At 44.4% G+C, this 18,504-nt stretch overlaps 1 protein-coding gene across 1 annotated transcript in view; it reads left to right on the plus strand.

Annotated features, from left to right (window-relative positions):
* arid1b (AT-rich interactive domain 1B) overlaps positions 1-18,504 on the plus strand; it is a 182,545-nt gene that overhangs the window by 104,661 nt on the left and 59,380 nt on the right. Inside the window, exon 6 of the mRNA XM_061082983.1 lies at positions 17,332-17,635. Within this exon, the coding sequence (XP_060938966.1) occupies positions 17,332-17,635 (304 nt within the window). The remainder of the gene's footprint in view (positions 1-17,331; positions 17,636-18,504) is intronic.

Here is an 18,504-nt window from a genome sequence, read left to right on the forward strand (position 1 = left end):
ATTCATGCTTCGCAGCAGCCTTGGATTCCACTTAAAGTCTAAGTATTAAATCAGTAATTGTATGTAGAATTGGTATTCGCTTGACTGTGGAAGGGGGTTTGGGGAAAAACAGGTTGAGATTGAAAATGAATGTGAACTGCATGATAGTCTGCCTCCTTACTCTCTCCTATTGTTCCCTATTCTTTTTGCCTGCCTCCCTTCCCATGTCACCATCGCTCTACCTCCTCCTCTCTCTCCTTCCTCCACTCTTTCTCTCCCGCTCTCTTTCTTTCTCTCTCTCTCCAGAGGGATTTGACTCTAACTGGCCTTGGCGCCCGTAATGAAACCAAATCTATTTAAAGCCAAAAGCGATGCAAGTTTTAATTTCCTATTCCAGACTTAACCTTTTTGGCTGCGCTGCATTTTCACATCCACTTAATAACTTTTTACCCTCCACTCCCCCCCCAAACCCCCCCCCCCCATTCTTCCCATCACTCTCACTCTCTGTTGCTTCCTCTCCTCCATCACACTCACCCCCCCACCCCTCGACTCTCCTCTTCCCATCCCCACAACCCTCAACCCCCCATTGCTCTCAGTGGCGAGGCACAGACTGTCTCTTCAAGGGCAATATCTGTCAAATGATTCCCCTGTGAAATTAAGACAGAGGCCATGAGAGAGGAGAGAGGTGGGAGGAAGGGGGAGGAGGACTTGGACGGGTGGATGTAGGAGGTGGAGGGTAAGGAGTCACAGGAAGAGCGAGGAAAGCCGCTGTATGTGTGTGTGAGAGTTGATGGGGGGCTATGCAGTCAGATGGAAGCCGCCCCCCCCCCCTCCCCATTCTCACCCAACTCAGTCTCATCTGACAGAAAAAAATATTTAAGAATTTTAAACATAGATCTGGCAGCAAGTTCCTTTTTTTTCTTTTCTCATGAAAAAAAAAATGGAACGATCTGTGAAATCAAAGTCTTTGGAAACAAGAAAGACAGAGACAGCGATGGCCAACAAAAAAAAATTGATTTTCCTCTTGTGTATTACCGTGGACTTGCGCTGTGTGAAAACATCTTTTTTTGTAAACTATGGGATGTGTTCACAGAAAATGGTTGAATTGCCATGATTTCCTATGAGCATCATATAATCCTGTGTCAAACAAGTACCATTATAAGTTATTTGACGCATGATGTGCAAATATGATGACAAAAAAGTCTCCCTGGGAATAATTGAGGATGATTATATTGTTGCTCTAGGACATAAAATATCCATAAACTCCACTGAGATCACACACGTGTCCATATCAGAGGAATGTTATAGTCATTTCCTTTCTTGTTTAGATATGATGTGTGGCGATAAGTGTCTGTGTCAGCAGTTTGAATCACATTATGAAACAGTCAGTAATGTTTTCTGATCCTGCCTGCATCTGCTTCTGTTGTTCAGAGCTCAATCGCATGCTCCTCTGTGCTCACAGCAAGCACAGCGCCATCTGCTGTCTGACTCTGCTAGTACATGCAGGGAACAATGGCCACCAGCAATCAGGAAAAACCCCTCCATACGTTGCACCACGAGCAGCTCGTGTGAAAACACACACTTTTCTCCAACTGTTAACTCAAATAAAGTTTAAAGTCTTTTTTACGCCTTCTATGCATTTATACTCAAAATGAATTGCTTACATCTAATTATACAGTATCTCAATTATCGGAGCTGATAGCCTCACGGTGCACCTCCAGAGTTAAATTTACAGCCCTATTCCATAAATGTCTAAAATGAAATTAACTTTTTACAAGGTGTCATCTGTGGCTTTTAAGTGATGAAATTGGAGTCCCACCTTCACACACACACACACACACACACACACACACACACGCACACGCACACGCACACGCACACACACACACACACGCACGCATGCACTTCATAATGAGAAGCCATTATTAGGCCGTGATTGGAGCCAGGGTGCTGATATTAAAAGTGGCAGGAGAGGCAATATCACCACAGTGTCTAATACCCGAGTAGATATGTCATATATTTTAAGACAGCTGCTCCACAATTTATAATTAATAGCAATTTAGTCCCAGCAAAAATTGGAAGACGGCTAACAGAGGGATCTTGTTCCATTAAGTGCAAATTCAGAATCAATGTCAAAGTGACATTGTGCAATTTTTAAAGTGGGTGGTCCACACTCTGTAGGGCTTGTACAAACACCACAAAGCCCATAACCGTGGTATGTGTGTTTTATACTGAAGATGATTTCCCTTTGATTCGGTATAAAAATAAGTGCAGTGCAAACAAAAAGGAATGAAGTTGGCCTCTAAAGACACATGAATAAAAATAATCTGTCTTTATTCTCATGCCTCACAGTCATAAATCACTCCTTCCCAAATGACAGCCTCATACACGGCGTATCAGTATGGCAAATGGCTCTATCTTATAATAGCAATGTAGCACACAGCAATATTATCTGCTGTGGAGCATTGTAGTGCATGTGTCTGAGTGCTGTGCCCTGGAGCGCTAGCCAGATTACACTGGCCCAGCGACAGTCTTATAATAAGACTCGCCCATTAAATCATATCAGCACTGCTTTTTATAGGCCAACACCTCAGCTACGATACTATAAAACTGTCTGTCACAGAAATGTGTCTGAATGTGTGTGTGTGTGTATGTGTGTATGAAGCAGAGATAGTATGTGAGCGGAGAGGAAAATGTCTGGGAGGAGAACGCGTGTGTGTTTTACCAAACGTTGCCGGCGTTTGAGCTGCTCGCCGCAGCATCTGACAGCGTTTCATCTTCTCCCTTTATTAGATCAACCTCGCGCCGCTGTCACCTCTCCTTTCCCTGTGCTTACATCACACGCGCACACACACACGCCCGCCCGCATGCACACGCAGCCCGGGCAACCATTGGCTCACAGAGCTCCTGCGAGGGTGTTCTGGTTGGTTTGCCGGTCTCTGTTCCGTCAGGCCAGGTGGGGAGAGGGCATCCAGGACGACTCTCTGCCTCAGCATCGCAGTGTGAATATGCAAACTGGTCGGCTGCTTGGTATGAACAGTGAATCTGAATGAGTGTGTGGTGTTGATGATATTCAGATGCCTTCCTTAGATTTCATTTGAGGCTGTCATGTGCGATGATTCTAATCATCTCACAGGAATTGGTTCACTTGGGGATTTTAAGTGTTTTGTAATATAGGACAAAACCTGCAGCAGACAGTTAGACAGGTTTTGGATCTCTAACGTAGAAACTACAACATGACATGTCATCAAAGAGAGCTGTGGAGAAACTGTGCAATAAAAGTTGTGTAACTCTTAGATGTCTAAAGGACTTTGTTTTTGAATTTACCAATTTGGTTTGAGTTATTATGAAAATATCGAATTATAATTTTGAAGATTAAATTGTACTCTGTGGCAATTTGTTGGATTCTTGCCATAATTGAGCACTCAAAACAATTAAAACCAAATCAGATAATTGTTTGCATTACGCATTTTTCAGCTGACAGACCTTTATTTAGGAGTTACAGAAGGCTCCACCATCAGCGGATTTTAATATTTGGTTTTGTCTTGACAAACTTTCCCTTGTTGCAAACTGTGCAAGTAGTTTTCTGTCTGTAGCCGCCGCTGTTTCACAAGCGGAGCTGTCATTTCACATTTGTCATCTCTGACGGATGACGTCGGTGTGTAGCAGCGAAGGGTTAAAGAAGATGCTCCCACTGAAGACATGAGAGAGCAGCTCACATTCGTATAGATATAGCAGATTGACGTGTTTTTGTTCCTCGCACTTTATTCTCTGCCTTCTGAGGGACGGATTTCTGTGCAGCTGCATGTTTGACGTGGGTTTCTCGATTGCGGCAGTGCAGCGGTGAAGTTAATTCAGTGTGTGTGTCTTCTTCTTTTTCCTTTCAGTGCTCTTTTTCTATCTATACCCACAAAATTTTGATTTGCCTGTGTTGTCACATTTCAGGACATTTCTCAAAGTCTCAGTTTGTTATTCCCGTTAAATGAAACATCTGGATTGTTCAATTTGCTGTGTAGTGGTGGCAACACAATGAAAATGTAAAGGCATTTTGGAAGTGGGAATTATTTTGCAAATTATATATGAGCTTACTTTAATTGGCTGTAACTGTTTAGATAAAACATTTCCCACATCCAGCCAACAGAGACAAACAATCCACATAGTAGGAATGAAATTAAAAAATACATAATTGCATTTTTATGCTCACTTGATTTCATAGTAATGCAGTGTTCCACACATGCACCTTCCCTGTCAAATACACATTCAAACTTACAGTGCAAACTGATATCGTGTCAGTACATATATAGAGATAAAATCCACTAATAGACAGGAGGAGACACAGACGCAGTGTTCATGCTGAAACATGCTGCACATAGAGTACAAAACAATGTAATATGCACACGTAGACGGCTGAAAGGCATAGACACACACACACACACACATTCACATACACACGGCATCCCAAGGCCTCTCCACGTCTTGGTTAATCCAAGCCGTCAGTCAGTGCTTCGGGGCCAGGATGCTGCCGTTTGATTGTAATTGCAAAAACCGGAGGCGAGCGAAGGGAGAGCCAGGGATGTCAATAGACAGGTGGAGGGACGGAGGGATGGATTCCTCCTGCCTATACCCACAAGCCGCTGCTCAGCACGCTGTGTGACTTGGTGTCAGCAGTTTGTCTTGTGCATAGCTAATGACGGCTCGGTGCGGAGGGCTAGGCTCGAGTCCGCTGCTGCTGCTGCTGCTGCTAATCTCGTTCGATCCCTCTGTCTCTCTATCCTCTGGTCTTCAGCTGAATCCCTGACAAATGAGATTTTGCCTGAGGATGATGGGAGGATGGTATGCGGAGCGAGGCCTCTGTCTGTCTATCTGTCTGTTTGTCTGTCAGTCTGTCTGTTTGTCAAGACATCTCACAAGCCATATAGGTCCCAGAGGTTTTTCCCTCCTCCTAACTTCCTCATTCTTCTCCTCTTGCCCCTTCCGTGTGCCTCCTCTCCTCCTCCTTTCTGTCTCCCTCCTCCTGCAGCTCTGTCTGTCTTCTAATTTAAGTCAGAGGCCAAAATAACTCACAGCGAATTGTTTTAGTGAAGAAATGGGGGGAGAGAGGGAGGTGGGGGGGAATGAAGAAGGAAAGAGGAGGAGGAGGCGGAGGGAAGGGCACAGACTGAGCAGCAAGAAATTGGAGGGAGAGGAAAAAAAACAATAGACGAGGTTTGAAATGAAAAAATAAAAACAACTCCTCCAATTAAGGAGCTTTTTTTGTGTTGTTTTGTTTCTTCGGTCATGGACAGTCGGTCACGCTTGCTTTTTGTTGAGTGTGTGATGAATTACACCCCTCCACTCCTCTGCCTTTGTTGTGGTGAAGTTCCAGCCATTTGTACCTCCTACAATATCTCTGCGCTGTGAATTCTCCGTGCCTGTTTACCAACCAGGGTTCTTTTGAACTGGCATAGAGAGAAATGGGTTTTTGAAAAGTCTCTTTGATGGTGAGGCCAATTTGTTTTTCACCGCTAAAAAGTTTATTTGAACACCCTGAAAAGTGGGCTGAGCAGTGAGGCCTGTCCTGAGAGGGCTGCTGCCTCCCTCTGTGATTCCAGCGGTGTATGAACGTGTGTTTGTGTGTGTTTTCCTAACCCAGCTCATATGACAGGATTCACCTGTAATGAGATACTTAATGTTCAACGACCCATTGTCTATTTGTCAAGTTAAAACCAATCTATTCCCCACAAGAAAACATTCACCACTCCTGAACACCACCACTAGCGCGGACCGGAGCAGGTGGGGTCCATGCACTTGTGCCGTTGATGCCAGATTCTGACCCGACCATCTGCATTTTGATGACCCAGTGTCTGAGAAACCTGATGTGGTCTTCTGCCCAATCCACCTCAAAGCCATACGTCTTCCATCTGAGAGGATCTAATTGTACAGAGTGGTTATCTGAGTTACGGTTTTGTGTGTACTTGACATATAACTTGTATTCACAGAGAAACCTGACAAGAAGACGTGTTTCACTGTAGTAGTAAGTAATTAGAAGAAAGAATGGAAGAAAACAAATGAAGCAGCCTTGATCTCATGAGTTTTGAGCTCTTATGAATTTGTCTTGTGAGAATTTCAGTTATAGATTCCAGACAGTACAGTATTTAATTTAACACAGGGATCCTCTGTGGGTCAGTATCTGGGTTATAAGAGGTCCTTAACTTTATGTCACCAAATCATTCAACATCTAGACCCATTAGATTTCAAATACACTCTTTAAACCCCCCCATGGATGTGGGAGATTTCTCAATCACATCTCCACACAGTTGTGGTCCAGTACAAATGTAACAAACCGCTGTGAGGTAGTGATCAGGTTTTCCTGATTTTCTCCATCTTGATCTTGAAGTTGATGGACAGATTCAGAATCAGGCATTAATTTGACATGGTTCCCAAGCAGAATCAGAATTCCGCCGATCCAGGTTATTGATCGGCAGCGGACGCTGATGGATTACCTTGGCGGACGTACTGACAGGCAGCACATCCAAGGGGGAAAGAGTTTTGCGTAATGCCGACCAAAACAGACCCTCAAACCAGAACCCCACCCCCCTCCCACCCACTCACGTCACCTCACTATCCCTCTTTTGATCAGAGTCACTTTGACAGTGATGCATAAGTCTGTGCAGCGCAGGGCCGGCTGGCTGGCAGCAAATGCCAGAGATCCCCCGAGAGTAGAGGACTGAGGGATTAAACAGAGAAAGACACTCCCTTTTAAAAAAAGGGAGTAAAAAGGAAATCAGTGTTTCCGCCCTCTGCGGATAGAGAGAGCTATTTAACCAAGCTGCCACTTTTTTGTTTTCTGTAGTCTATTCTCTTCAAAAGAGGCTTTTGTGTTTGTGTTTAAACTCTGTTTTGTCTCAGGGTTAGCCTGGTCTGCCCCTCGCCAGCAATAGACTGAAGTCCTGTGTGGATGTAAAATCGAAAACAAATCATCGCTATCATCCTCTGCACTGTCCTCGCCTCCCTCCGCAACCCCAGCCCACCCCTCTCCAGGCTCCAACTTCCTTTCTCTATTTCTTGTCGCTTCTATCAAGGAGAAGTGAATGCCACACGTTTCATCTCTCCAAAGCGACGGCGGGCCTGAAACACAACAGAGGCATTGCTGGGTAACATTGAACTGAATTGGGTAAATACAAAGGCATGAGGGAAAAGAAAGCAGCTGGGGAAACACAAAAGGATGGAGCTGCTTTGGGAGCTAACCTTGCCTGGGTTTCTCTGATGTTCCTTTGCACACACACTCACACACACACACAGTCACCCCTCCACCGTGCCCAACCCCTCTTTCTTTTTCCCTCTCTTTCTCTCTCAAGTGATCCTTTTATGCGTCGTGTTCAGAGGGCAGCACCAAAGCATCTGAGGAATGGGAGGTTACAGTTTATTAAAGGAAATGTTGTTTTACAAAAACGGTCATTCCCCCTTTCAGCAGGAAATGCTGCGGCTACGCAGCTACCACACTTCAAAGCTGCCCAGAAAACTTCCCATGAAACCACTTTGATTGTCTGCATCCAAATGGACAAGCAGGGGGATTTTTTCCCCTGGTGTCTTGGCACAGCTTTTTCTTACGTTGGTCTTGGCTGATCTCAGCGTCAGGCTTTGTCGCTATATAAAAGGAATAGAGTTTGAATTTATTAGCTCTCATGTAGGACTTACAGGCAGGCAAAAAAACATGTTGCTCCACCGTGGTGATAGTTGATAGGAAATCCTCAATTTTGGAGGAAAGTTTAGCATTCCATTGAACGGATTCTAGGAATGACAATAAAATACTATTTTTGACACTTGGGGTCCTGAACCCATCAATCTTGCTTACAAAGCAGCCACACTGAAGATTATGTCGCTATTCATGCAGAGCAATTAACATTTGATAACATTTCAGAATGGATGGCATACCAGAATGAAGCCTGTCATTCATTCATGTTCCACTTTTTATGATATTGTATGTCCCCTACTCTCCCATTTTGATTAAAGATATTACACAGAAATAATGTGTTGGAGCCGCAACCGCTACGTGCAAATTAGTGAGCAGGGGAGAACAGAGCATTAGAGAGAACCAGGGAGAAGTTAGACTGGTTGTTTGGACGTGCTAGTTTGAAGTGAAGAGGCTGCAGTTGAGTGGACTGTTTCTCTCACACACACTAACACACACCCACACACACACGCAAACATCCAACCCCACACACAACCCCTCGCTCCTCCGATGGCCCTGTCGGTGTGCCAGGGCGGGTGATTACCAACGCTCTCCCCCAATTATGGGCTGATTATTCTGCCGCGCTCTAATTGACTGGGGAGATATGCAAATGGCTGTCATTTGGGATGATAAAGGATGCGGGTGCTGGATGCCCCCTGCATTATTTAGCCTCGGCTGTACGCAGCGTGAAGGATGTGGCGTGCGCTTTAATTGCTGAGGAGAGAGAGGTTAAGCTGAACGAGCAGCTGAATTAGAAATGAGGAATTTGGGCTTCTTATTTATTTATTTATTTAGCTTGCTCCCCTTCCACCTCTCTCTTTCTCTTACTCTCACATACACACACACACAGGCTCGCACTCTACACACACTTTATGTCATGTGTCGTCTTTTCAGTTCTCTCTTGGGTGAGTGGAGAGGTGAGGAAGGGGGTGGGTGGATGGCAGGATGTCATGCTGGAATGCCATAAATAAAAACATTAGTGGAACCAATACGTGCAGAACAAATAGGGAGGGTTTGTGTGTGTGTGAGTGTGTTTGTTTGTGTGTGCGTGTGTGCGTGTCTGTGTGTGCGTGTTTGTGTGTGTTGGCGTAAGTGGTCGGCTCGTGCATTATAAACTAAAGTGTGAAGAACGTTTGCAGACTTCTGAAAAAAGGAAAAGTTTCATCAGCTCAGACAATAAGTGGGCTCAGCCTGTCTCTGCCTCTGTAAAGCTGCCATTTTAAATGAGGGCATATTTAAATAAACACCTCTGGGCAGAATACCAATGACCTAACTCGCCATGTGAATGGTCACTTGTGGTCGAGTTTGTGGCATCTTTGACTGCAATACCTGGGCACGCAAAAAGGACCCACCTCCATGTTTATTAACTCACTCAAGGTGGCGTTGGATGTTTGAGACACCATGCTGGGTGGTGCGTGTGTGTGTGTGTGTGGAGGGGGGGGTATGTGATAAGTACTATAGCCGCCACAGCTTGGCATATTATCAGGGAGAATCAGAGTGAAAGTCCACACTAATCCCTCTGCTTTGGAGACAAGCGGCACCAGATTGGGGCGTCTTTAACAGCTTAGGGGTGATAGTGCCTCAAATGTCCCTCTGAAAGTGGCCCACCCCATATCTCCCAGTAAGCGAGGTTTAAGAGCCGGGCCAGTTATCACTCAGTGAACCCCTTGTCTTACAACAAGCAATAATTGTTAATGCAGTGGAGTTTCTGTTAGCATTATCACTAGATCATCGGAAGCTACTTGATTCCTGAGTCAGGTGTCCACACTCCCGCAGGACTCTGGAGGCTTTGTTTTTTCTGTTCAGTGATGGAGTTCAAATAAAAAGAGAGTGCTGTTCTGTTCAGTTGGTTCTGAGGCAGCTTTTGTCCCTATTTATTAAACTCTGTTTTGTCTCATGGTTAACCAGGTTTGCCCCTCGCAGACCTGTTATCCCTATTTGGCTGATTCATATTGAGACCTCAAAGACGTGAGGCGAAGATAGTGACAGAAGGGAGGCTATGACAGAGAGTGGAGTTTGTAATGTTCTTCCTGTGTCTGCTTAGATTTCCTCTGGGTACTCTGGCTTCCTGGTTTGTCTCTGTATGGAATGCTGCCCCCTCTCAATGCAGTATATAGGTTAACATTATATTATTACACACAGAATTTGTGCTTCACTTACTTCGAAGTAGTAGTTATGTAAAGTAACTCAATAGCGCTGTTACTTTTTCCCCAAAATCAGGTTCTAATGAATTTGACATGACCAACATTCTGTTGGATTCAATAACCCATGCAGTTAGATGAGGTTGAACACTCCATAGCCGTTTTCAGACATGACCTAGTGGTAAAATCTTGAGAATTGGCAGTGGAGTTTACCCAGAGTTTGCCTTTCACACATGCACAATGCTGCTGGAGGTTTTCTGCACAGACACGTTCACAACAGCAACAAATCCTCCGCATTATTCAGGTGAGAGGTGCAGCACACAGAAGCAGGAAGTGATGTATTAACTCCGCAGCCGAGATCACATGTTTACTGCACCCCAACATCATCGGCGGCTTATCACAACATACTCTGTTGGCATCTTCGTAAGTGTCTTGTATATCTGCGTGTCACGGCTTTTTCTCCGGGACATTTTTTGTTTTGTTTTGTTTTTTGTAATCTTTGAGTCTGTCGCGCGTTGGAGGTGTCTGCAGTGAAGAACAACGTGGGACTTTCTACTCAGGCTAAGTTCGTTGCTAGGGTCCCTTCCTTTACATAGAAAATTAGTTTCGCATTACTGGCTGACTTAACCAATCTACTTCAGATATTCTGACGAAGTTGATATTTTGAATTCAAGCAGGCGATGACAGTTTGAATATGAACTTCCCCCCTGTAATTGTATGAATTTCAAATATAAAGTGATAAGCAATAGCTTCCATGAAATGTTGTGTTACGTCTCATGTGTTGCATGAGTCACTGCCTTAAATCTCTGAGTTGCTGTTGGGGCAAGAAGATAGCATGCCACCCATGGCAGTCTTGATTAGCGTTATATGTTAGACAATTGGAAACTTAAGGCACTTGAGACGGGAACATTCAGCCTACAAGCACATGGTACAACACTGTGCTCCATGGGTTGGCATGATTACATATTTGAGTGCCTTCTGGGTGCTAGGCTAAAGCCTATGTGGGCTTTGACGAGCCTGAAGCTTGCCAAACATCTTCCCCCGAAGAGCGTCCATATTTTGAGTCTGTCTGGCTGGGTCCTCCCCTCCTCGCTGAAGATTTCACTCTGAGACCCATAAGAAGTGGCGGAGACTCAGCTCAGGGAACTCTTTATCTCCACACACATACTCTCATACATACAGATATCCTGGTTTGCACACAAACACACTTAATCTGACAAAGACATCCCCCGTCAAGGCATGTTTGTGCATTCCTACATACTACAACAAACAACTGCAGGCCACCCACGCAGGCCCCGGACCAAATTATTAAACCAGTTATGTGGATGTAAAGTACCGTGTGTAAGAGGACTCGTTTTGATCAGCCTTTCGTAGTGCAGCGCTTAAATTGTCATGCTCTTTTTATCAATTCTCATCATCATCTCCAATTATCATCATCATTCCAGCCTTAGTAGACAGACATCAAAGAGTGAAATGATGGTGTGGGTGTTGTGTTAAATCTCCCTCCACTAAGTCTCTCTCCTTCTCATTTCTCTTCTTCTTTCCGTACTTAATAGCACTTAGTGAAGGGTATTACAGTGTGTGCTCTACATGGGGCATCATGTTAAAACCCTCTTTCACACACACGCAGTCGGCAGTCCATTTGGATTCATTTGCATGGCATTTCATTTGGATTTTTCTTCAATCGACGGTTTGGGGAAAGGATGGGAAAAAAAATAACATCTTTGTGTAATAGCATTTTCATGCATTCTCCAGTGCACCATAAAGATTTAAAGCACAGCGGCCGGAGCCGATAAATGAGTGCAGCGCTGCCATAAGCAGACCTCTCCCTCAGGCCCACAAACGATGGCTATTGGAGTTAATTACAGTTTGCATCATCATATTTACACAGAGAGGAGAAATAGAGAATAAAACTGGCCTCTTTGCTCACTGAGGTGTTATTTGTGTATAAACTGTACCACAGTGAGTCGGAGCACAATCATCGCTGTGTGAAACATTATAATGGATTTTACTCTTGACCTATGAAAACACAGGTTCTTTATGGATACATAAACAAATCAGTAAAAACAATATATACTATGTTGAAATGTAAATAGACAAATACTATTAAAGGACACTTTCAAGTTAGTTAATGTTCAGACTGACTTGCCAATATTAAATTCAAAAGCTTTATTGTCATATGCAGAAATGACAAGTAATCAATGCCATGAAATTCTTATTTCCACTCAGCTGCTTTGAGGCATGTTATGAACACATGATCTCTGCAGCAGAATAAATATGTTACGTCGTGCTACTGCCTGCTATCACTGCTATCTAAATTGGGAATTTGAAAATCTAAAAATCTATTTAAATCTAAGAAATAAAGAATCAATGAATAATTCATATCCACTCATCCATCACATCATACACATGCATACTAAAGTAAACAGTTTGGAGAATATCTGACTCCTGAGCTGCAGGATCAGGATGACAAGAACAGTTACTATCATTATCAATATTATTTATCCTTATCATCATTATTGTTATTATTATTATTATATTAACTCGTGCTGCTCTCATGATAACATCTTCACATCTGTAATTATCACTTATATTCTCACAGATCTGAAACATGATGGTTACACAACTGTTACTGGTGTCTAGATATGAACTCTTAAGCCGAAGCTGAAACGAGGCTTCAGGAGTCAGACATGGTCACATCAAGTGGGAATCTTCCAAAGTTACTGGCCTTTTTATTGCAAAATGACTCCTTTGTGTCCCACAGCAGGGTCTCCTGGATGAGCTGCAGTGGAGCAATAGGAACACAAAGAGGGAATTTCAGACTAAAAAGACTGTGACTTTGGAAAATAACCACTTGATTTTGCTAATACAGGCTTGGATTGGACTCATATTTTGAAAGAATCTCTTCAGCAACAGCAGCCACTCTTTAAATGCACCAATAGTTATGCCAGTATTGTTTAAAGAATGATTTGGAGAAATGTAATCCCATCCTTTTATATACAGTACTATATACTGTGACCCTATAAGTACATATTCATGCTGAACATCCACTGAGAACGGAGTACAAACCACACTCAGGCCCCTGATCTTCCCTGCTGCTATGCCAGCCTCTGTGTGCTCGAGTGGGTCTGGTGACCAGTAGAATGTGTGGCAGGTGGGAGGAGCACATTATTACACCAGGGGTGTAGTGGAATAAATGTCAAACTCCTGCCGAAGTGGGGCCTCGTTAAAGAGAGGAGAAGCCATGTTGTTAGACAGTCATTCTTCCCTATTTAATCCATTCTGTACAGATAGTGCAAGATGCTCAAGTCTAAGATAAATCCCTCCTGAGTCAGCTTTAAGTAGAGGAGCACATGCACTGAGCAACATGTAGTCACCCATCAACATGCCTGATGTTCTATATAGATATATTTATTTATATATTAGTAACCATAAAATCCTATTTTTTACTAATCATAGGTTCAATTCACCCCAATTTTCTGCAGTATGCATGACTTATTTGAACAGCCCTCTCCAAGATGATGGAAGTGAATAGCATTTCATCGCATTTCATCATCATAGTGATATGAACACTGTTTTTGAAAGATGTTGCTGTTGATTTTTTTTTTTTAAGTAATTTTTTCAGTCCTGTGAATCAAGTTCAATTCACCTCCAGTGTCCAGGGGCAGTGAAAATATCAGACATCAAAAGAAAAATTTAAATTACCAAAACTATCTCTATGGCTACACACTTGTTGAGTTGTGCCACAGAAAATTACTTAACAGGCAGGTTATCAATGTGTAATTTGGCCATTCTACAGTATATAAGCACAGAAATGTCATCTATATATTACCTACAGTATATTCACCATTTGTATATTCCTATCAAATGTCTTAGTTGATGTCTATAGATTCTCAGTCCTACTCATAGTTATAGTTATCCTAGAAGAGTTGAATCGAGTGTGTGTGTGTGTGTGTGTGTGTGTGTGTGTGTGTGTGTGTGTGTGTGTGTGTGTGTGTGTGTGTGTGTGTTTGTTTTATGGTTAGGAGTGTTCGAAGTAACTAGTTTCTCTCATCGCTCTCCTTTCCGGTAGCCCACAGGAAGCGACAGCCATTGGCTCCTCCCTGTCTAGACAGAGAACCACTTTCACACACACACCATCTCTCCCTCGCTCCCACATACACTCTTTATATCTCGCTCGCTCCATCACACACACACACACACGCTCGGTGCCGTCTGCCATTACAACTTTGATTAATTCCCAGTGTGTGGTGAGAGGAGAAAACATCAGCACCACGGTCAAGAGAAAAAGGCCCACAGTCTGCCGAATGTGACAGCTCCCTGTTACACACTGATGCCTTTTACCCTGCTGGTGTGTGTGTGTGTGTGCGTGTGCGTGTGCGTGTGCGTGTGAGAGTGAGAGAGAGAGCAGGGCAATAGTAAAAAAGGAAGGGGTTTTATGTTTGTGGCCTCATCTGTCCCTTCGGCCGCATCAGTGCTCAAGCGTGTCTCACTGTGACAGTGTCTCACTGTGCCAGCAGCCTTTGTGCCTGTCACACATACACACACACAGACACACACAAACACACAGACAAACAGAGGCACACTAAACGAGAGAATGCAGGCAGGCACCAACACCAGCGAGGTGAAGGGTCACGAGCGACTGCCTCTCCAATGTTGTGGGAAATGTGTAGATGGCAGTCTCGGCCCATTATGCGCGTATATGCGACAGCATGTGTGTGTGTGTATCTTGAGGCGGACAGGGGGCATCTCAAAGTAACTGGTTATTATCACCTCAATATTTTTCTTATTATGACAATTACATGCTCCAGGAGCGAATTAAGCGATACAGGACGCCAAGCGGGAGTGGTTGACAGCTATTTGGAGACTCAATGCACAGAGCAATTTGCAGCCCTGAGCCAAACAAATTGGATTTGGGCCACTTTGGATTGGGGCCCCAGATTGTTGGGCGTTTGGATCCCCCGACTGAATGCCTGCCTGGCTGGTTAGCTAGCTGCCTGGCATGGATTCTGCACGCATGACTATGTAGCAGACATTTAGCCAGGTAACACAATGCTCCATGGCCCTCGATAAGGATTAAGTGTACATGTGGAGGAGGAGTGGATGTGTTGATAAAGGCATTATATTGCAGGTGCATTGTGAAATGGCTTTTTAACGGTATTGTTTCTGCAACCATACGTTATAACCATGGATTTATTGGGTTTTTACAACTGACATTTTTATGGTCCAGTGGTGTTAAGCTTTCCCATCCTGTGATGTTATATACTGACACTACTTTTTTTGGTCTTGGGCCACACAGCTGTGCTCAAGTGTATGTATAATCCAAATGAGCCTAACAGCCTCTAAACAAATTACTGTTACGCATTTTCCCACCCCTAAACTGCCATTGGAAAAGCTGGCAACAGCACCCAATTAGGTGAAATGTAATTATGCCCATCCATTCACACAATTAGCCTGTGGGTTAACAACAGAGCTGCACATCCGACTAGCTCTCATGTTTTGGGTAAGCCATCGCTATGGTTACACATGGCTTTCATGGTTACCTCGCCATGTGAAATGGCATTTGGACCCGGGGCGGCCGGTCGGTTGAAAACACCCTATTGGTGGGGGCAGCGCATTACATCACCGGGCTCAGATCACCAGGTGACTTGATTGGCTGAGACAGGGAGTGGTACCATGGTTGTCTAAACTAGATAGAGAGAGAGAAAGGACAGCTAGTGCCCCATGTGCTCGGTCGTGCGAGGGTAGATAATGCCAGGTGACAGACTGGCAGGCTGGAAGGGCGGGTGGGCGCTCACAGCAGCATGATGGAAAAACAAAGGCTTTGTGTGTCACTGCCGAGATCGCATTAACCAAAACAAGTAGCTGTGGACAGATTGCCTCACCGACCTGGTTGTCTCCTCCACAGAGTGGGGCCGTCCACGGCTAGGGAGAAGAAATGGAGATGCATGTCTCAGTTTTTATAGGAAATAAAATGGTGCTTCGGATATTGTGGAAAAAGTACATTGTTTGCCTGCGGTTTACATAAAATTGACAATTTGACAGAGCTGCATAAATTCAAAACAAATGGCTTTTTGACAGTGCACTGCAGGGGATGGCAAATGTTGATTCAGTGTTGAATGTTGAATTTATTGTGGAACTTGTTGTCAGAATTTAAAGAAAAATAACTTTCAAGAGAGTTGGTTGTGGTTAAGGTGGAGTGGGGTTGTTTCCATTGTTGCTATTACAGGGTGACACAGTTGTCCAGTACCTGATTAACATATCACACTGACCTCCTCTCCCACCCCCCGACACAAGAAGAAAAGACTGATGCATTATTGTGTTGAGTGAATTATTACCTCCGCCAAAAAGGTTATGTTTTCTACTGTGATTTGTTTGTTAACAGGGTTGCGCAATGACTAGTGAACAGATTACCAAGAAACTTAGTGGAAGAATGCTGTATGGGTAAAAGAAAATAACCCATTAAAGTTTGATGCAGATCCAGGAATGTTTTGTACAAGATGTGCAAAATGTGACAATATTCAAATGAAAGTTTCATGGGTTTATTTTGGTTGATTTTGACTGGAATACACAGTAAACTCTAAGAGACACACAGACAAATAGACACATCTGGTATCTTCTGGTAGTAACAGTAATGGTTGCACACGGGGCTCAGGCGGGACAGGAGTGGAGGGTCAACAGGCAAGGTATAGCAGGTAGGATCAGCTGGCACATCTTCCCTTTTCCCACGCAAGCGGGCACCAGCCAAGAAGCAGGGGTCGCTTACAGGTGACTTCCCCCATATCCAGTCACAGCTGGGGATCAGCCACTAGTGTGTGTATCAAAATGTGTGTGATGTGTAGTTCAGGGGGCAGCCATCACATTGCATCACATCTGGCCTCCTCTTTACTTCTGCCACTGTCTCTCTCTCACATCTCTCAATCTCTCCTCACTCCACGCGTTTAAGCAGGGAATATTTCGTCAGCTGCACTGATGGGATTTCCCTGGAATCAATTCAGGAGGGGGAGCACCTATGAAGCACACAAGCTATCACACACACACACACACACACACACACACAGGTACACAATCTCCTCCTCACCACAGGGAATGAAAACTGTAATATGAACTCACCCTCAGTCTGAATGAAAGGCCCGTTGCAATTCATTCTCATCACAGCAGCCAGTGTACACAGCCGTGGTTTCTTCTGTGGGTAATGCTTTTGCTCCTCTGCCACATTAACCACCGTCACTCTCCCAAAGCGGGCCACAGAAAAGTCAAACACCCGTAGTACCTTATGAAAGCCCCAGAAATATATTTACTTTTTAAAATCATGTATTACAAGTAATACAATCTGGTCAACCAAGCTGAAATAGTTGCAGGAGTGCTTTTTTAATATGATATAATATGGAACTGTGACGATTTTTGTGCTTGCTTGTTTCACCTGCTGCACGTCACATCTCATGAAATGCTCGGGTGAGCTTTATAAATACTGAGTGTAAGTCCTTCCTTCTGTTCCAGGATCTGTCCGGCTCGATTGATGACCTCCCCACGGGGACGGAGGCTGGTCTGGTCTCGACCGCCAGCGCCGGTGGGTCGTCCTCCAGAAGCAGCAGCAGCAGCCAGGGGGAGCAGGGAGGCGCCAGTAACCAGGGACAGTCCCCCTTCTCCCCGCACGCCTCCCCACATCTCCCCAGCCAGAGGAGCGGCCCCTCTCCCTCCCCTGTCGGCTCGCCGGCGGGCTCCACTCAGTCCCAGCACTCTCGCTCTGGCTCTGGACCCATCTCTCCTGCCAGCGGACCCTCTGCCAACAACGCCGCACCAGGTAGCGCTGCCATTAGGGCCTGTCTATGGTTATGAGTGCATAAATCTTGATAATCAGGTTTCATTTGGATGAAAGGTGCAACTTGTAGAGTAACTTTATTAGTTTAATCACTGCAAACAAACAAGACTTTCCACTTACAAGATATGCTATTGGAAGCAGACACTACACTACATTTTTCATTGTGAACCACACAGTCAGATTCCCTGGGAAATTTGCAAAATCGCTTTACAGCTTAAGCGGAAATTGCTCTGTGCCCCAAAACAAGAGGCTGCTGTTTGAAACCAAGTTAGAACACAATCACATACACCCCCCCGTCAGTGCCTCTCATCAGGCACGTTGCCTTTGACGGCTTATGAAAAATACTTGCTGTGACATCACCGAATCGAGGTGGCCAATGAGAGTTTCTGCTTCTGTGTTGTGATGCTGCCCTCTTTATTGTATTTTTTGAGCTGTAAACTAACTTATACGACTGCTCTTCAATGAGAGACCTTAATGATGGTTTTAATATCGCATTCATTACCAAATATATCAAAAACTAATTTATGGGTTGAACACGGTTCAAAACACCACCTTGTGTTTCAAACCACCTTAGACCTTTCAAGGCCACTGCTTAGTCAACCGTTATGGACATCTCCACGCCATGACATTTATAGATGTTTGAAAAGGTTAACACCCACTAATGAAGGTCCACTGACCGCTTGTGAGTGGGATTCTGCAAAGGTCCGATCATTTTATAATCTATGTTGAATCTAAACCCCTAAACCACCACATTGTCGTAGACGCCCTCCGTCCTCTCCTGCCCCTCGGCTGTCACACACACCCACACACACACACACACACACACACACACAAACACTGTTTGAACCACT

The sequence above is a fragment of the Limanda limanda genome, chromosome 12 (assembly GCF_963576545.1).
Source record: "Limanda limanda chromosome 12, fLimLim1.1, whole genome shotgun sequence".
NCBI classification, from domain to species: Eukaryota; Metazoa; Chordata; class Actinopteri; order Pleuronectiformes; family Pleuronectidae; genus Limanda; species Limanda limanda.